The sequence below is a fragment of the Typopeltis vanoorti genome, chromosome 17, assembly GCF_054136105.1.
Source record: "Typopeltis vanoorti isolate ZY-2024b chromosome 17, IOZ_Tvanoo_1.0, whole genome shotgun sequence".
Classification (NCBI taxonomy): Eukaryota; Metazoa; Arthropoda; class Arachnida; order Uropygi; family Thelyphonidae; genus Typopeltis; species Typopeltis vanoorti.
In genome coordinates this window covers 10,487,942-10,509,570 of record NC_143565.1, presented here as the reverse complement: position 1 = coordinate 10,509,570, position 21,629 = coordinate 10,487,942, and the positions used below count along the sequence as shown (strand labels likewise).

General features: G+C 35.2%; 1 protein-coding gene across 2 annotated transcripts in view; it reads left to right on the top strand.

Annotated features, from left to right (window-relative positions):
- The window catches only part of RNaseZ (ribonuclease Z), a 336,200-nt gene that overhangs the window by 164,639 nt on the left and 149,932 nt on the right, over positions 1 to 21,629 (top strand). For both annotated transcript variants that reach the window (XM_090407253.1, XM_090407252.1), the window contains 2 exons: positions 1,717 to 1,879; positions 18,796 to 18,934. In XM_090407253.1, coding sequence (XP_090263379.1) covers positions 1,717 to 1,879; positions 18,796 to 18,934 — 302 coding nt within the window. The remainder of the gene's footprint in view (positions 1 to 1,716; positions 1,880 to 18,795; positions 18,935 to 21,629) is intronic.

The following is a 21,629-nucleotide window of genomic DNA, read 5'->3' as shown; positions in this document are numbered from 1 at the left end:
TTAAACTTTCTTTTAAACCAGAACCTGGTTTAAAAGAAAGTTTAAAGAAGTCTGTGAAATGCTGAAACATCATCTAAATCTAAACAAGAATGATTGACTAATAATTCAAGAATTTGGAGCACCCATCTTCAATCCAGATAGCATCCATAACAATTCCAAACAGAAGAAAACCCTAATATGAGAGGACTTTAGAAATTGTTTAATGTAGTTCTGCTAAAAGTTTTTTATCATCTGATTATCATTTTTTTATCATTTTGATTATACTGATATGTATGAAAAGTTTCTTTTATTTTGTGAATTAATTTTTAACTTTGTATATATTTTATTTATTTTTCTCCACCAGAGGTCAGGCTATCGTAAATATTAACAAAGCATTTAGATTCATCTTACGTATGTGTAGTGTCATGTAGCTTGTGTCCTGTACATATGCATGTTTTCTTGATTTTATCCAAAGAAAATAATATCCAATGCTTCAACCTCTGTACTGAGGTCATCATCAAGATGACCTCAGTGCAGAGGTTGAAGCATTGGATATTATTTTCTTAATTATAAGTAAAGTAATTATTCCAACACTTGTGAATGAAGTCTTTTTTGCTAGAAAAAACAAAACTGTTTTTGGATAATTGAAGGTAACTAGGTTTTTGTTTCTATCATCCCATTAAAAGATGAAGATCTGTGTTTAGGACACTTATAATAGTTGATCTTGAAGCTTGAGCTGTTTGAGCCCTGCAAGGTTTGTTATATGAGTAGGAAGAGTGCTGTCATCAACAAAACTCTGAATAGGATTTGGGCTGGGTGAAATTACAGAGCTCTGTGAAACACCTGCATTAATAGGAAAATCTGAAGAGAGAAAACTGGTAGTGCCTTAGGAAGAAGGTAGACCATAAGATAGCAATTTGCTTGAGAAGCCCTCAATGCCAAACCTTTCCATGGAATGTATGTGGAGGGGCAATGTAGGTAAGGAGGTATGTTATGAATTTTGATTGACAAAATCCATGCTGCTTTTACTGATTAGCTCAATAGTTCTCATGGATCGAAGTTGACTATTGATGATCTTTTCCATTACTTTATTCAACACTGAGGTGAGAATGATAGGTTGACAATTTGATAGTCGGCACTTGTTACTATATTACTATTTTTTTGCACTACGAGTTTGCTTCTATGTTGTAAGATGGATGCCAGCCGAATATATATATATATTCATGATAATCAGAGTAGGGAATGAAGGCCCTCATATGGTAATTTAGCATGGATAATTTAACTATTATAAAATTGCTAACTTTTTTGTTCACTGGTCTTATGTTAAAAAATACTCATTGGTGGATATTTATTCCACTAATAATAGTGGAATAATAAGTGTGTAAAATTGTTTGATTTGTCACCTCAGGTTTCCTATAGTTCCACTAAGCTATATAATGTAAGGGAAGAAAGAATGAATGTATCATAAAATATAAGCACATGTCAGAAATCTTTGAAGCTTATAGCTTGTCATCACTAAAACTTATGCCCTTAATTAAAAAAAAAAAAAAAATTTTTTTTTTATTCAAACTGTTTGAATATAGGCAAATTTCCTAATCTTTCCTATACTTAAGAAAAGAAAAATTAAAAAATCTGTATATTAATCCTGAATATAGCAGTACCCAATAAATTTACTTTATTTAATGTTCAATAAATATATATATCTATAAATGAAAAATAATATTTTTTATTTTATAGTGGTGGACTGCCCCACAAAAGACTTCCTTGATGCTCTTCTAAATGAAAAGAAATTTTGTTCACACCAGTCATCTGCACCAGAAAATGACATTGCAAAGGTAGTTATCCATTTCACACCCCCTCATGTTATGCTCCTTGAAGGCTACCAGGAGTGGATGGGTAGGTGAGTTCACTGTGAAGAGGTGGGGATAATGCATACAGTTTACAATCCACATTGATTATGTTTCTCATCTTCAAATTGTGTATTTTATAGGATAGACTAGATGAAAAACATCATCATCATCATCAAATTCCTGTCATGTACCCTCAAGTGGTGTATACAGGATATGATAGTACCAGATGAAAAAATTACATCATTACTAACTTCCTATCTACAATTTTCCTCCAAATCAGTCTGTTACTTGTCAAAACTCCAACATTACCAGATCTTATATTTCTATCGTCTAAGGCACTTTGTAAGCTCACTTTGCCACTGAGCTACACAAAGTGTAGCTCAGTGGCTGTGGCGTTTGCACACCACCGCGCTTGGCCGCACGAAGGAAGGCTTGGTTTCGAGTCTAGTCGGCGACTAGAAGAAATTTTTCTAAGCCTTTTTTCGACCGGTTCCCGAGTTAGTCGATCTCTGGCACGGGCGAGCAGGTTTTTCCTCCCGGAAACTCGGGTTTTTCGTCCTGTAAACTCAAGAAAATCGACCGTAGAACCCACATTATTTCAGACATTAAATATATTGTGCTAGGGTCAGGGACCACGAGATGGCGGCACATTTGAGCCGTCTCTCTTCACTGCGTACCACTTAATTAGTGATAGCCTTCGGCCATCTATCTCTGATTGGGTACCAGTGGAGATCGAACTGCCCACTCAGTCTCCAAAAGTTAGATAGGGTTAAATGGCCTCGCCTACTCCTGTATACGGGGGGGGGAAAGCGTTAGCTGATTTTTTTTTTTTTTTTTTTTTTTGAAGGCACTTTGTAACGTATCAATCCACCTATATCTTGCGCTTCCTCTGGTTCGTTTTCCTGCCAACCTGGCAGAGAACACTTGTTTTGCTAATCTTTCCTCTCCCATTCTATTTAAGGTAGCTTAAATAGAATGGGAGATTAGCTATACCATACCACCTGAGATTAGCTCTGCTAATGCATTCCTTGATGCTAACAATGTCAATTTCTTTCCTAATATCCTCATTTTTAATATGATATTGCCAGTGATGCCATCTGTTCACTCCTCTAATCTTTCTCAGGACTCTCATATCTGCGGTCTCTAGTCTTTGATCAAGTGTTTTACATCTGACCCAGCTCTCAGATCCATAAGTTAAAACTGGTTTGAACATTTGAACACTGTCTTGTATACAGCTAATTTAGTGTTCCGACTAATTTCTCTCTTATTCCATATGAATTTATTCAATTGACTTCCCACCATACCAGCTTTGCTGATTCTGTTGTCTATTTCTATATTGAATTTACCATCTTCACTAAAATTCGTGCCTAAGTAGCTGAAATGTTTTACTTGTTCCGCAGGTTCTCCATTCACAACACAGTTGACATTTTCAATGATTCTGCCTATTTTCATTGTCTTTGTCTTTTTATTGCTGACCTTCATACCATATCTAGTAAAACAGTTATTCAGTTTAGTCAGAGAATCTTGCAGACTTGTAGCAGATTTATTTAGAAGTATAACATCATCCGCATAAAGCAAAGAGCTGATATTAACATCTCCAATTTTGATATCATGTTTAATACCACTTTTCTTCATAATGTGATCCATATAGATAATGAATAAGAGGGGATAATGTACATCTTTGTCTCACACCAGATTTAACATTAAACCATCTTCCTGTACTTCCTTCAATTCTAACTGCTGACTTACAACTCAAATAAAGACTAAGTATTGCTTCATATAATGCCCCATTGACACCATATAACTGCAGCGTATTGAATAGCTTCTCTCTTGGCACCTTGTCATATGCCTTTTCCAGATCGACAAAACTTAAATACAGATCTTTGTTATATTCCCATCCTGAATCCAGCTTTTCTTCCACAATTCTTCTCAATCGTTTCTCAAGTATACTTGCATAGATCTTGCCAGGAACACTCAGTAGGGAAATACCTCTGTAATTCTCACATTCAGTTTTATTTCCGTTTTTATGAGAGCTCTACTCCAATCATCGAGAATTCGTCCCTCTGTCCAGGCTTTCTGAACTATGCAGTGCAGCCACTGTAAGACTTTTATACCACCGTACTTCAGCATTTCTAGTCGAATATCATCTACTCCTACTGCCTTTCCACATTTTAAGCCTCCTTTGATGGCTTTTTCTACTTCAAGTATGGGTATGTATTCCTGACTGCATGCCTGGTCAATGTTTTTTACCACTGTGCTGTTATCACTGCTTGTTTCATTTAGCAGTTTTTCAAAGTAATTACTCCATTCTTCAAGGATATCTTTTTCTTCCGTTTTCATATCACCTTTATCATCTCTAACTCTTTTTACAGTACTCTTTCCTCCATTCCTAAGCTTCTTCAACAACCTCCAGAATATTTTGCCACCTTCTTGATATTTATTTTCTATATTCTTGCCAAAGTCCTCCCATGACTTTTGTTTAGCTAATTTTACACGGTATTTAGAATTCTTGCATTTGTCTCTGTATTCTCTAAGAGCACAAGCTGACTTATTTGCCTGGAACTTTTGATATGCTTTCTTCTTTTCTTTGACTGCCTCTTTAACTTCCTGTGTCCACCATGGAGTTCTAATTTTTCTATCCTTGCAGAGAACTTCACCACATGCCTCTTTAGCTGAATCAATCAGGGTTTTCTTCAAGGCTTGCCACTCAATCTCCAAGGTTTGATTCCTGTTATCAAAATCTTTCATTTTTTCTTCAATAATCTTTGTGTATTTTAGTCTACAGTTCACATCTGAGAGCTGCTCAACTTTTATTCACTTTAAAACTTTCTTACATGTTATTCTTTTCAATATGAAATTCAATTTTATCCTGCTCAAGGCTAAATAGTGATCACTTTCAATTTCAAATCCTCTGTACACTCTGGTGACTTGCACCAGGGAGAAAACATCACTATCAACAGTAACATAGTCAATGAGACTTCTTATTCCTTGCCTCTTCTCTCCATGTGAATTTGTGCACATTTTTATGTTGGAACATGGTGTTAGTAATAACCAGTCCATGTCCTGAGCAGAAATCCAGCAGATATTTGCCATTATTATTAGATTTGCTCTTTTCTCCAAATTTTCCCAAAATATTTTTGTATGTCGGATAATTCATTTCCTACTCTGCTATTTAGATCTCCAACAAGGACCAACTTTTCCTTTTTCATTGTGTCAGTTGCTTTTTCTAAAGCCTCAAAAAATTCCTCTGTTTCTACCTTAGTAGAACCTTCTGTGGGACCATAGGCACAAATAAGTCTCATTGTCCAGTTCCCCATTCTGATATTTGCCCAAATCACTCTACTTGAGACTGCCTGCCATTCAAGAAGATTAGCCTCATATTTTGTGTTGAATACTATGGCTACCCCTTCTTTCCTTGATTGTCATTGCCTGAATATAACATTTTGATTTATTGCTCTTTCATTTTTTCATTTTTTGTTTCCATCACCCCTATTATGTCAATCTGGTACTTATTTGTTCCAGATTGATTCCAGATTTCAGATTTGTTCCAGTAGCTGACTTTTTGATGTTCGCCCTGGTTTCCTGGCGAAAATAACGGGGGCCTTTAACCGGGCGACGCCCCAGCCGGCATGAAATTTTGTCATGTTGTACCATCATTTTTTATTTTGGTTTAACCAACCCATCCTTGTTCGTTCAGTATCCAAGTAGATACCCAACAGGGTGCACCACGAGAAGGTGAGGATTGGACATTAGGTCAGAAGCCCTGGTCGGTTCTCCACATTCCTTTAAAGACTATGTGGAGGTCTCCTCTCAGTTATACATCTTTGACCCTTAAGCACCCCTAGATGAAAAACATACTTTATAATTTAATATTTTGTTTTTATTTACTTTTTTAATGATAATCCTACCACTATGAAGGCTAAATAATCTTAGAATCTTGTTCTAGAGATCAAACATGAAACCTGATCAAACCATGTCAGATCTCTAGTAAGCAAGGTGGTAGTCATGCTGGATGGTGAAAATTATCTACAGAGTAAAATTTGGTGTAACCATAATGAAATACGTGTCATGTTGACAAAATACATATATACCACAGTGAAATATTAATATATTAAGTACATTAACAAATATGCATTACAATGCATATTTGTTAATGTACCCTTTTAGACATGTAGTCACATAATAGCTAGATTAAAAGTATTATGATATCACATACACACACACATATATTTATGGGAAGGGGAGAGAAATAAACAATTGAAGATAACAGGTTCCCCAAGTTTTGGAATACTCAGGTTAAATTTAGTTTGTGGTAGAAGAAAGTAAAAGCAAGCCATCAGATTCATGTTTGATGAATATATCTAAAAAATAAATAAATATAATAAATATATGCTCTTGGTGATTCTTTCTCCAATATCTTCAATAAGGGGCAATATCTTCTTTTTTAAAAAAGACATTCATCAAACATGAACCTCATGACTTAGTTTCAGCTTTGTCTACTGCAAACCTACTTTTACTGGTCACTATATTATCTCATATATGCATTATCCATTTCAAAAATAAGGAATTATAAAATTCAGAATTTTGAGCACATGAAATTTACTCCTCTAAAATATCTTTTGACATAAATTGAAAAATATTCCAAATCTGCTGCCTTCACTTCCAAGAGACAAATTGTCATCATTGTTATTATCTGATATTTAGGAAGTTTCGTGCACCTACAACTTGTCTTATTTTGTTCAAACAAGAAGATCAGTTAAAAACTTATTTCACAACATATTCAGCTTATCATATCTCATGAATCTGGTGTGGCTCAACATAGAATTGACAACATTAGTCACAGGATCTGGTGGGATAGTACCAAATTCCTGTATAGCTATAATTCTAAATTTGGATATTTATTCAAAGAAAGTGCTTAACCCTTACTCTATCAGCCTAACTTAAATCATAGTGATTGTCTTTCTAGTCCAAAAATTTGGGACATTATCTTCAGCAGTCTTAAATATATATATATATTTTTTTTAAAATATACTCAATATAATCTGAGCTGCTATGTGACTGCATCTCTTAAAGGTTCCATCATGATACACACACACACATCATTTCACTGTTCTTTTGCATTCACATTTCTGTTATTGGTTTTTATTCTACATTTATGATGTTTTAGGAGAAGTAAAATAAAATATTTGTTAATATGATTAATAAATTAGAATTTCACTATGGCATACTTGTGTTGTAAATATGGAAGTCCCACAAGTTTCTTTATGCAAGAAGATGGTATATTGAGGAATTATAAACATTTGTAAATAAAGCAAAAGGAAAGATAAGCTGTGCATAACAGCTAACAGCACAACACTTATTAAAATGTCAGTTTCTCTTTTTTATATTAATCCCACCCACAATGCATTGCAAAACCAGTAATACATCATTGCTGTTTATGGACAAAGGTACTGATTAGGGATTGACCATAGAACGGACTATGAATAAATCACTTCTCTTTGTGGGCAGAGTTATTGATTAGGGATTAAACTGGGATAGATATGCAATTCATGATGTACTTTTCCTGAGTGGTTAGTTTTTTTTTATGGACGAATAAGACGTCACTGGAAGGAAGAAATAAGCTGGACCAAGTACTCACTGAAAAAACTATTCATTGTGACTAACCCCCAGGTTATGGAAGCGCTACAAGTAGTGATCACAATTTCCTGTCTTGGAATAAGAGTTAGGCCACTACAAGAAAAGAAAGGAATGGATAAGAAATTTAATTTTTGGACTTAAGAATATACTTATGTAACTGAGTCATGGGAAATGCTCAAGGAAGTTACACTTCTTATTCTTTTGTGCTTTCTAATATACACAATCATGCCACAAATACTGTTACAACTTCTGCACAGACCCACACAGCCAACATTTGAAAAATGAAAATAACAGCCACCTGTTATTTTCATTTCCATAGGATGTTTGTGTATCAGACTATTAACTGTTATAATGATACAGAGGACATATCTGACCACCAAAGAACAGGTCAACTGCACTGCATTAGGATGCAATAGCTTGTGAGAGCTGTGAAGGCATTCCTCTGCCATAATCCTGTGAGAATGCAGAAAGTGATATTGCAAGAGATGAACATTTCATAGAAAATGTGCCCTGGATGGTCACACAGCATGTGCCATAGCACCCAAGATTCATATAAGTCATCATTCCATGTCAGGATGGTTTGGTGGCAGGTAACATATCAGGGGGATATGTTACCCACCACCACACACATATCAAGACTCAGCTTAGAGGTATATGAACATTTGGAACAATGCAATTTTTTATTTTTTTAATACAATGAAACCTGTGGTGAATTCATCACTAAAAGAACACGTATTAACCACAGTGATAAGTTTTTAATATGTAAATATTTATCGTAAATAAATATCTGGGGTGCTTAAGGATCGAGGCTGTATAACTGAGAGGAGACCTCCACTTAGCCTTTAAAGGAATGCGGAGAACCGACCAGGGCTTCTGACCTAATGTCCAATCCTCACCTTCTCAAGGTGCACCCTGTTGGGTATCTACCTGGATACTGAACGAACGAGGATGGGATGACAATTTGGGATTTAGCCGACCAAATTGTATTCTTATTGGTTAAACCAAAATAAAAAATGATGGTACAACATGACAAAATTTCATGTCAGCTGGGGCGTCGCCGAGTTAAACAAGGCCCTCGTTGTTTTTGCCAGGGAACCAGGGTGAACAGCAAAAAGTCAGCTAGTGGAACAAATCTGAAAACACACCCCAACTCAGCATCACCAGAGTTAAAGATTGATACTATCAACATAAGAAGCCTGAATGGCAAAGATATGGAGCTAGCGGAGAATTAGATAAGTACCAGATCGACATAATAGGGGTAACTGAAACAAAAAAGACAAAAACTGGTGAGATCTTTCTGAGCGATAAATACAGAATGTTATATTCAGGCAATGACAATCAAGGAAAAGAAGGAGTAGCCATAGTATTCAACACAAAACACGATGCTCATCTTCTTGAATGACAGGCAGTGTCAGGTAGAATGATTTGGGCAAATATCAGAATGGGGAACTGGACAATGAGACTTATTTGTGCCTATGGTCCCACAGAAGGTTCTACTAAGGTAGAAGTGGAGGAATTTTTTGAGGCTCTAGAGAAAGCTACTGACACGATGAAAAAAGGAAAAGTTGGTCCTTGTTGGAGATCTAAATAGCAGAGTAGGAAATGAATTATCAGACATACAAAAATATTTTGGGAAAATTTGGAGAAAAGAGCAAAGCTAATAATAATGGCAAATACTGTTGGATTTCTGCTCAGGACATGGACTGGTTATTACTAACACAATGTTCCAACATAAAAATGTGCACAAATTCACATGGAGAGAAGAGGCTAGGAATAAGAAAAGTCTCACTTTGTTATTGTTGATAGTGATGTTTTCTCCCTGGTGCAGGACACCAGAGTGTACAGAGGATTTGAAATTGGAAGTGATCACTATGATCACTTCCAATTTCAACTACTTGAGCAGGATAAAATTGAATTTCATATTGAAAAGAATGGCATGTAAGAAAGTTTTAAAGTGAATAAAAGTTGAGCAGCTCTCAGATGTGAACTGTAGACTAAAATACACAAAGATTATTGAAGAAAAAATGAAAGAGTTTGAGAACAGTAACCAAACCTTGCAGATTCAGTGGCAAGCCTTGAAGAAAACCCTGATTGATTCAGCTAGAGAGGCATGTGGTGAAGTCGTCTGCAAGGATAGAAAAATTAGAACTCCATGGTGGATACAGGAAGTTAAAGAGGCAGTGAAGGAAAAGAAGAAAGCATATCAAAAGTTCCTGGCAAATAAGTCAGCTTGTGCTCTTAGAGAATACAGAGACAAATGTAAGAAAGCTAAACACTGTGTAAAACTAGCTAAACAAAAGTCATGGGAGGACCTTGGCAAGAACATAGCAAATAAATATCAAGAAGGTGACAAAATATTCTTGAGGTTGTTGAAGAAATTTAGGAATGGAGGAAAGAGTGCTGTAAAAGGAGTTAGAGATGATAAAGGTGAACTGAAAACGGGAGAAAAAGATATCCTTGAAGTATGTAGTAATTACTTTGAAAATTTGCTAAATGAAACAAGCAGTGATGACAGCACAGTGATAAAAAACATTGATCAGGCATGGAATCAGGAATACATATTCATACTTGAAGTAGAAAAAGCCATCCAAGGCTTGAAGTGTGGAAAGGCAGCAGGAGTAGATGATATTCAACCAGAAATGCTGAAGTATGGTAGTATAAGAGTCTTATAGTGGCTGCACTGCATAGTTCAGAATGCCTGGACAGATGGACGAATTCCCAATGATTGGAGTAGAGCTCTCATAGTACCTATATATAAAAAGGGAAATAAAACTGAATGTGAGAATTACAGAGGTATATCCCTTTTGGGTGTTCCTGGTGATATATATGCAAGTATACTTGAGAAACGGTTGAGAAGAATTGTGAAAGAAAAGCTTGGTGAAGAACAAGCTGGATTCAGGTCAAATAGAGGCTGTCAGGATCAAATCTTCACTTTACGACAAATAGTGGAGAAGGAATGGGAATATAACAAAGATCTGTATTTAAGTTTTGTCGATTTGGAAAAGGCATATGACAAGGTGCCAAGAGAGAGAGAAGCTATTCAATACCCTACAGTTATATGCTGTCAATGGGGCATTATATCAAGCAATACTTAGTTTTTATTTGAGTTGTAAGTCAGCAGTTGGAATTGAAGGAAGTACATGAAGATGGTTTAATGTTAAATCTGGTGTGAGATAAGGATGTACATTATCCCCTCTGTTATTCATTATCTACATGGATCACATTATGAAGGAAAGTGGTATTAAACATGATATCAAAATTGGAGATGTTAATATCAGCGCTTTGCTTTATGCGGATGATGTTATACTTCTAAATAAATCTGCTACAAGTCTGCAAGATTCTCTGACTAAATTGAATAACTGTTTTACTAGATATGGTATGAAGGTCAGCAATAAAAAGACAAAGACAATGAAAATAGGCAGAATCATTTAAAATGTCAACTGTGTTGTGAATGGAGAACCTGTAGAACAAGTAAAACATTTCAGCTACTTAGGCACGAATTTTAGTGAAGATGGTAAATTCAATATAGAAATAGACAACAGAATCAGCAAAGCTGGTATGGTGGGAAGTCAATTGAATAAATTCATATGGAATAAGAGAGAAATTAGTCAGAACACTAAATTAGCTGTATACAAGACAGTGTTCAAATGTTCAAACCAGTTTTAACTTATGGATCTGAGAGCTGGGTCAGAAGTAAAACACTTGACCAAAGACTAGAGACTGCAGATATGAGAGTCCTGAGAAAGATTAGAGGCGCGAACAGATGGAATCAATGGCAATATCATATTAAAAATGAGAATATTAGGAAAGAACTTGACATTGTCAGCATCCAGGAATATTAGCAGAGCTAATCTCAGGTGGTATGGTCACTTAAACAGAATGGGCGAGGAAAGATTAGCAAAACAAGTGTTCTCTGCCAGGTTGGCAGGAAAACGACCCAGATGAAGATATAGGTGGATTGATACGATACAAAGTGCCTTAGACGATAGAAAAATAAGAGCTGATAATGTTGGAGTCTTGACAAGTAACAGACTGATTTGGAGGAAAATTGTAGATAGGAAGTTAGTAATGATGTAAATTTTTCATATAGTACTATCACATCCTGTACATCCCTTGAGGGTACATGGCAGGAATTTGATGATGAAATATTTATCTCCAAACTTAGCAAACCTGTTTCTAGAATGTCTTGAAGAAAAATTTTTCACATTTGAACCCAAACCAGAAATTTGGCTGCAATAAGTCTACAATGTCTTTGCAGTCTCTGATCATTCCGAACAAGAATTACACCTGTTTCTAGATTAAAAAAAAAAACCTTCTTCACCCTCGCATCAGCTTTTCGCTAGAAAAAAGAATCTCCACAGGGTATCTCCTTTCTGGATTTACACATTCAAAGATAAGAAGATGGTTCCATTGCCACGTCTGTGTATCGCAAGCCTACATTTTCAGGTCGCTATATTCAAAATTCTTCTGCTCATCATCCATCTTAAAAATTTGGCATCATTAAATCATTAGTTACCAAAGCACACAGATTCTGCCCCTCTGAAGAATTTCTAAACCAAGAACTAGAAATAATCAAAAATACAGCCATACTAAATGGATATAATCTTAAAACACCTGAAAAAATCATCAATCACTTCCCCACACATCAACCTACACAAGAACAAGCCCATAGAATTCCCATACCTTATGTCAAAGGCATCTCCGAACATCTTTCAAAAATTATGAAGAAATACAATCTTGCCAGTACCGTCAAACCCATCAACCAGATCTATAACTTGTTACCGTCTCCTAAAGACAAACTCTCACCTCTGATGTTACCTGGTATGTATGAGGTCCCATGCTCCTTCAAGTTGTCCTACTTTGGACAGACTGGTAGATCTGTTCAGAAACGCATTTTGGAACATCAGGAACACATTTGTCTTTTCAAACTGCAGAAATCTGGCCTCGCTCAACACGGAGTTGAAAACCCAAACCATAGGATCTGTTGGGAAAAGACAAAACTTTTACATAGATCTTTATATAAACATGAACATTTATATAAAGAAAGTGCTGAAGCCCTACTGTACAGACCAAATTTAAACTGCAATGACGTTCTTGCTATTTCTAAAGTATGGGAAGTTGTCATTCAAAATTGTGTAAAATAATCTCTTTATATACGTTATCTTTTTTTTTTTTTTTTCAGTTATATTTTAATTTAATTCTATAACACGCTACTGCACGCGTGTTGAGATTCCATTGTAATCATGCGCCCTAACTGTATGCTATTCCTAGTATTGTTTGAATTACTGTACTGATGTCCCAAGATATTTGGGATGAAATATTTACATATTAAAAACTTATCGCTGTGGTTAGTATGTGTGTTTTATAGTGAGGAACAATGCAATGCTCCCTACTTTATGGCATTTCAATGGAACCAACTATTGTCTCTTTCAGCAAAACAGTGCATCATGTCATAAGGCTGTGCTGTAACGGTGTGATTTGTGGACATGAACGTCACCACACTTGACTTGCCTCCACAGATCCCTGATTTTAACCCTATTGAACATCTGTGGATTAACTGGAACATCAAGAGATATCTGCCGCACAACATTTCAGGGACTCTTTACATGCCTACAGGAAGAATGGTACAAAATTCCCATTGATTGCTATCATATGCTTGAGGAAAGTATGCCCTGTAGGATTGCTGCAGTCATCTCAGCGAAAGGAGGTCCTACATCTTATTAAGGTGGGAACGATAGCATCTTTTGACTTCTTTCCAAGTAACATATTTCACAGTCGAATAGGTTTTTATAAGTGAATGGCTACGACAATGTGTATTTTATTTTATTAAGCATTCAAAAAATATACAAGTACACAAGGACTTTTGATTGTTTGGAATTACAGTGAAAGCTCTAATGCACAGTATGTTAGCTATGAGGCTAGTGTGTATTGTGCTTCTAAATTGCCTGTGTTTTTTCAGGCCAATTTGCATGTTTTCAGTATGAGAAATCCCAACTTTCCATGAGGGAGCACCTTTCCATCTCTGTATGAAATCATCAGCTTACTCACTTTCTTTTGAAGGAAAAAGTTGTTTAAAACCTTTATAAAAGATGTTCTTGTTCTAGATAGGATCCAAACTCCAGTTCTTTCCCCAGCACAAGCCCCAATAATCACTTATTAAAAATTTAAAATTATAATGAATATATAAAAAAAAAAAAACTGATGGCTTATTTTTGTACCCTCTAATGTCATAAAAAGAGAAGAGGCTTATGTGTGTTGGGTTGGAATTGGTCTTAAAAATAATGTCTCATAGGTTTTTCATTAATTGATTCAAAAAAATCAGTCATGTAAAAACTTCTAAAAACTTTGCTTTTCTTCCATCTAGTGTGATGGGATTATCTGAAATGTGGTCTGCAAATTCACAGACTTAAGGGTCTTCATACACTCCCTGAATGTGAGTGAGAATGGAGTTTGTCCTTAGGTGAATGCATGAAGGCTTCTAGTTTGATATATGGTTGCAGAGCTTATTAAACTTTCTACCTCTTCGGAAATGTCTTGGATACGATGGTTAAGAATAGTGATACTCTTATGTCTTGGGGAGGTGAGAAAGATGGAGGATAGGGATTCTGTATTGTGACAAATTGTTTGTGGTCTGAAGATGTGGATTAGAAATCCAGCAGAATATATTAGCAGCTAAATATATAAGTACCTTATTTATTCCCCCCCCCCTTTTTTCTATTGTAAATTATACTAAAAATACTAGAAAAATACCATTTCTAGAGTCTTTTCATCCTCACTATTTTGAATGTTAATAGTAGGCTACACATGGATTTTTATACCTAGATGAAGAATTACATTTTAAGCTGCCAAATTACAACTGACATTTTTCATACCAGTATCGTATGAAATATCCTCTTTAAATCTGCTTGAATTTTTTTTTATTTTATATATTTTACTACTTTTTCCACTTTGGTGACATCTGAAAATCTGTACATAAAATTTTTAATCTCATCATGAATGTCATCATTAAAATTAAAGTAACAATAATGGATTCCTGTAGAATAGTACTTCATGGTAAATAACCATGCATTTGCATTATGGTTTAAGCCAATAAGAATAAAATTTGGTTGGTTAAATCCCAAATTGCCAACCTATACTTGTTCATTATCCAGGTATTTATCTAACAGGGTGCACCACAAAAAGAAACGGATTAGACATTAGGTCTAATAAGAAGCCCTGGTTAGTTCTCTGCATTCCTTAAAAGCTATGTAGAGGTCTCCTCCCAGTTATTCTGCTTAAGCACTCTGAATAACTCTTAAGCACTCCTCTATATGCAGTCACCCTTCCTTATATCAAGAATGTAACATATAAATTAGCCAAACTTCTCTACAAATACAACATAAAAGTGACTTTCCTGCCACTTGAAAAAATATCAAGTTCTCTTCGTCCTCCGAAACCTCCACATCACCCAATGAAAAACCAGAGGTTTATAATATTCACTGTTCCTGTGGCATCTGCTATGTGGGCCAAATGGGGAGATCAGGTTAAATCCGCATGAGCGAACATCAAAAGGACGTACAAAATAAGAGAGAACATAAATCGAGATTGTCATTTCACACAACCTCTACCAGTCATGATGTACTCTGGGATAGAACAAATGCAACAAAAACCAAGGTTTGATTTTAAATCAAGTTTGATCATCGTTTATTAAAAATTTATCAATTTCAGACCTCGGACAGAGAGTGAGTGTAAAACACAGAATTTCGACAACAAATAGCATCGTCTCCAGCTAACACGCATTAACAGTTGTATAGATCTGTTATTCGTTTTTTTAACAAACTTTTTGATGTTCATAATACCAACAAATGAACTTGTTTTTTCGTAATTTCTTATAGTTTGTGCTTTAAACTGTTAGTCCTCTTTACCCCTGAAGATGTTAGTCTTGCAACTAATGAAACTTGTCGGGTGTTGTTTTTAGTACTTGTTTAGTTTTAAAAATAGTTTTCTTTAATAAACACGTGGTCACAAAACCGGAATAACTATATTGAAGGGTGTATATTATCTCCACAGTTAATCATCATCTATATGAATCACATTATAAAGAGAATTAGTATTAAATCTGATATTAAAATTGGCGATGTTAATCTCACCTCTTTACTTTATGCAGATGATGTTATATTTTTAAATAAATCCAGTATAAGTTTGCAAAGTTCACTGACCAAATTGAATAACTATTGTAATAAATCATCATCATCATATTCCTGCCATGTACCCTCAAGGGGTGTACAGGATATGATAGTACTACATGAAAAAAATTACATCATTACTAACTTCCTATCTACAATTTTCCTCCAAATCAGTCTGTTACTTGTCAAGACTCCAACATTATCAGATCTTATATTTCTATCGTCTAAGGCACTTTGTACCGTATCAGTCCACTTATATCTTGGTGTTCCTCTGGGTCGTTTTCCTGCCAACCTGGCAGAGAACACTTGTTTTGCTAAGGGGTGCTTAAGGATCAATAACTTAAGCTGTATAATTGAGAGGAGATCTCCACATAGTCTTTAAAAGAATGCGGAGAACTGACCAGGGCTTCTGACCTAATGTCCAATCCTCACCTTCTCATGGTGCACCCTGTTGGGTATCTACTTGGATACTGAACGAACGAGGATGGGCTGGCAATTTGGGATTTAGCCGACCAAATTGTATTCTTATTGGTTAAACCAAAATAATAAATGATGGTATGACATGACAAAGTTGTAATAAATTTGGTATGGAAATCAGCAATGAAAAGACAAATTAAAATATGCAGAAACATTGAAAACATCAACTGCATCCTGAATAGAAAACCTACAGACAAGTAAAGCATTTAAAAGATGGCAAATTAAATATGAAAATAGAAAACACAATTAGCAAAGCTGGTTTGGTAGGAAGTCGAGTGAATAAATTTATATGGAATAAGAGAGAAATGGAGTTCTGAGAAAGATCAGGGGACAGATGATATCAATGGTATATTAAAATGGAAAGAATTTGATATGTGCATTCAGGAATGTATTAGTAGATCTGATCTCAGACTCCTCCTTGTGGGACTTCTGCCTGTGATGAAAGGGACCCCCCAGTGATGGTACTGGCCCTTTTCATTCTTCCTATTTTTCTTTGCTTTTCTTCCCATCTACTTCTCCCGAGTCTTTTACACGATCCAGTCTTCCATACCACCATCATTGGGATCCAGTGCCCTGCCACAGAGTTTGCCATGCAGTGCAACCCATGGACTTCCCGAAAAGGTTGGGGGGGGGGGTTTCTGGTAGTTTTTGCACTACTTTGGCAAGATGGGTGGTTGTGGATGGCCCAGCCAGGATCATTCAGCTAGTGGGCTTGCATGCAAGGGTCAGGGCTGAAAGCTTGCTATAGGTAACATTCAGAGTAGCCCTGGCATTCCCTCTCCAGAATGCAGTTATTGCTTGCCAGTGAGTAGCCATTGACATATGGCTCCATGGTTGGTGAAGAGCTCTACTGCTCAACAAAAAATTTCTTTGAGCATGAAGGTTTCATCCTCATTTTTCAAAGACCTTCACAAGGTCTCAACCAAGTACTGATACCATAGTCGCATCACTTGATTACAGAAGTAAAAAACAAAAGACATGTGACAACTGTATAAATGAACCAGTTTTTCTCATCATCCATGCAACAGGTGAAAAGGGAAAATGTCACTCTGTTTAATTCAAAATGGTTTAGATTGACTGGCAGAGAATTATTCTTTTCCATAATACTTTCTATGTTGGTGGTGCCCACCTTCAGTTCTGCTGATGTTGAGTTTGTTCCAGTAGCTGACTTTTCACTGTCTCCCTTGGTTCCCTGAAAAAAAGCATTGTTTATTTTGGGCAATGTCACAGCCAGCATGACATTTCATTGTGTTACCATCATGTTTGTTTCTGGTTTAAGCCCATACAGAATATAATTTGGTTGATTAAGTCCCAAATTGCCAGTCTGTTCTTGTTTATTCATCATTTAGTGGATACTCACTAACAGGATGCATCACTTGATGGTGAGTAATGGACATTAGGTCAGAAGCCTGATTTTATTCTTCACATTTCTTAAAGGCTATGACCCCTAAGCAAATCCTTTATTTGCTACGAGCACAAATATTTCTCTGTACTTCTGATATAGCATCATCAGTATGGAGGAACAATAACAAAACAAACAAAAAAAGTAACAGGATATAAATATAATTGCATGCAAACAATAGTCATTATATGTTAAATAAATGGTTTTTCATAACTCTGCATTTATTGTCCATTAAATCACCATGAAATCATTAAACTGTGTTTCAACAAACTCATTGAAATGTTTTTTCTTTGTTCCATTAGTATAATACAATAGAATATAACAGGGCCACAAATATTCTTAATTCAGATGGTTGAGGATGATATCACAAGTGGTTCTAATACGAAATGTGAAGATCATTGATAATGATTTTGATTTTCACACGCCTCTTTCTTTTAATACCAGCATCCATATTAGTAGTATTCTCCCAAGTGATTTAGATTCTCTGATGACCAGACCTTTCTGCATAAGTGACATTGGTCCATCCACTTTTGAACTACTCACATTCACCAGTTTATTTCTTGATATGACAACATTTCTTTCCACATGGAGACAATCTGTTGAATAAGTGCTTTCTTTTTTATATTTCACTGATTTTCTATGGGTAGAAAACCAGCAAAATATTAGTGAAATATTTAATAAATGTATTTTTTTCCCTCTTGGTGTTGGTTATACCATCTAAGCATTATTATGAATAATGAATGACACCTAAGCCTTCCTTTATGTATGTATTTTTTTCTTTTCAAATGACCTACTACTAATAAATGCCACTTAATATGAAATTCTGGGATAAAAATATCACACAGCATTTCAGTATTTCTCTGGTATGGACAACATAAATGGTAGAAAAATATTTTTCTGCCACCTGCCAAAAAATATTATGAAAAGCATATTTAGTATTCATCTTTCATTTGTATATCCTGAAATGTTTATAACTTAAAAAATCTTGCAAAAACATTTTGACTTGCCCTCATTTTTATAGTCCAGTGAATGTGTTGTTCAAATGTAAAATATCAGCATTAATTGAATTGGTTAGTAATTTTTTTTAATTTTGTATGCTACTAAATTTCCGCAACTGCTTAAATTGTGAACTGTGTTCATACATACTAATGATGTGTTATAGGTCTTGCAACCTCATGTGAAGTTTAAAAAATAATAATGAAATTAATGGTTTGAGTTTAATTTTAAGCATATTTCTACATGAAACATTTAGTTCTTTTCATTTCTAATTTAATATTTGGTTTAGGTTTCCAGTAAGCACTGTTCATCTCATTTTAAACTCAGCCAACAGTAGCCTCATTAGTATTGCTGTTCATCGGCTTCAACATCAGCTGCATCTTCTGCATTCAGAAATTTTTCCATTGTTAAAAGAAGATGCTGGCATGGTATGTGTGATTAACACAATTGAAATTCTCTAAATATTTTATTAATAAATTTTCTAACTTAATGTAGAAAAATTCAGAGAAAAAATAGTAAATATTAATTATTCTTTCATAACAATTTAGTTAAAATGTATACAAGCAAGCTTGATTTTGTGTATATGCCATGTTAATTTAATTAACCCCTTCCATAAAAGGTTGTAAACCATAATAATACATTACTATCATAGGTGGTCTTATGAGATGAATAATCTGGGATCTCATCTGCAGAGACCAGGCAAGGAAGTGTTCAAGATACTTTGGACTCCCATTAAGCAAAGTCGTGGTTTCACTTCAGATAATGAAATTCATCTCCCACCTAGACATTCACAAATATTCATGACCACAGCATATTAGTTGAAGAGCATAAGTGTTATCTGCTTGACCATCAAGCTGGTAGTACTCGGGTGGATGATGTTGATGTAAAAGTCAAAACATCAAGTAATTCATGTAATACAGTACAATCAAGCAATTAGATTTGTTTTTATTTTAAACGTATTACCCAAATACAGAGGCAGTTTTTCTATATTTGCTATATATACATTTCAGTTGTAATGTTATGCTGCGTTGTTTGCAACGGTTAATATTATATTAGAGACTTAATGGAGTCGAATAGCACTGAGAAAGGATTAAAAATAATATTTAATTCTTCCAATATTTCATCTCATTCACAGAGATATCTTCAGAAAATTACAGTATAAGACTTGTGATATACACACAAGGGCAACAAACTAAGTGAACACTAGGATGTAAACTGATATATCAAAGTATTAGTGTTTTCCGTATTTTGGGAAGTAATTTTATGCAATCATATTTATTTAAATTAGGCTGATTTTTTTGAAAGCAGCTGCAGATTCTAAAAAGTCTTCTCTTCTATATTTACTGCAGTGGAGCATGGCAGTCTTTTTCAATTGATTCTATGAACTGTATCCAAAGCATAGTCTACAAGACTCAATTGACCATAGTCATGACCGCAGGTATATTCTTTATGCTCTTATATGTGGATAGTGGCTAATCTTTTTGTCTGTCTATGATATGCCAATTTGCAAGAAAAGAGAACTCTATATACACTAAGAAAGGAGGGAGGGAGTTGGTCCTTAGTAGAACAGATAAGGATAACTAGTTTCTGGCTATTTCTTCTAATGCACCTTGAACAAAGAGGGTGATGATAGCATTACTAAAATTCTTCTGAAAAGGTTGTGGATAGTGGGGAGGAGTGATTATTTTTTTGATACTGTGGGAATTGTAGCCATTAGGTGAGAAGGTTGGTGTGTGTGTGTGTGTGTGTGTGTGTGTGTGTTTAAAATAGATATTTAATGACTTTAAACTGAGGTAAAATATTAAGTTTTAATGAGAATAATACAACTAGTTTCAGCCTTTTACAGCCTTCATCAGGTATCCACTAAAGGTAGAACACAATAATAAAAATTGAAGTTACAAAAAACTGAGAATTACAGGCAAAAATGCAATACATAATTGACATAAAAAACGTTGTATTTTTCAAGTTGGTCTATCCAATGCGGCATTGTCTGTTGCGTGCATGCTTGTAAGTTCTCGAGAACGCCAGTATTGAACAACTGCAGTATGGCTATTAGGGATGTTGTAACTTAAATTGCTGTTCAAATGTTCAGGATTAAGGTGGATTCCCCTGGATTCCACAATTTTCCTTTCAAACTCATCACTGCAGCAGAAAATGTTTTCGGATTTATCCCAGCAAACTGAGTGACTTTTGTAGATCATCATGAGGATTGTTTGAGAAAAGAACATGACTGGATTGCGCCGATGCATGTGATCTTTTATAGGAGATGTCTCTCTTATGTTCTTCTATACATTGTTCAATAGATTTGTTAGTCTGTCCAAAGTAAGGAATATTACAATCGCACCATAATTTGTATACACCTGGATATTTTAGGTTGTGATGAATAGGCTTCGGATGGCATATAACAACGGATTTTAGGTAGTGTAGTGAAAAACGTCCTGATGTTGTCTTTTTTAAGGACTTTAGTCAATTTATTGGAGACTGAACTAATGTATGGGATGGAGATGCTACCTTTAAAATTAGTAGTTTCCGTAGTACACTGCCTAGGAGGATCCAGAAGAAATTTCTTAATCATTTTTTCAGAATATCCATTTTGTGTAAAGGTCAGAGAAAGGGGTGATTAATTTCTTTTTGGAGCTCATCTGGTTCATTTAAAAGAGAGCATGCTCTGTGTACTAAGGTAGAGATAGTTCAAAGCTTTTGTGGTGGAAAGTAATGAGATTGACAGTGCAGATATCTATTAGTATGAGTGGGTTTTCTGTATATAGAGATTTTAAATCTATCAGAGCATCGTGTAAGAATTACATCCAGGAACGGAAGGCAGATATTTCGTTCGGCAGTGAATTTTATATTGGAATGCTGGTTGTTAAGATGATGAAGAAAATCCATGAGAGATGTGTGCCCATAACTCCATATAATGAAAATGTCGTCAACATAACGTCTCCAAAGTTTCGGCTTAAATGAGAAGGACGATATGACTTTCTTTTCAAAATCTTCAAGGAAAATGTTTGCTAGAATTGGGGATAAAGGGTTGCCCATTGCTAGGCCTTGTTATATATATATATATATATATATATATATAATCGAATTCTCTTACAAGAGAAGTCTCCTTGGAACAAAGTT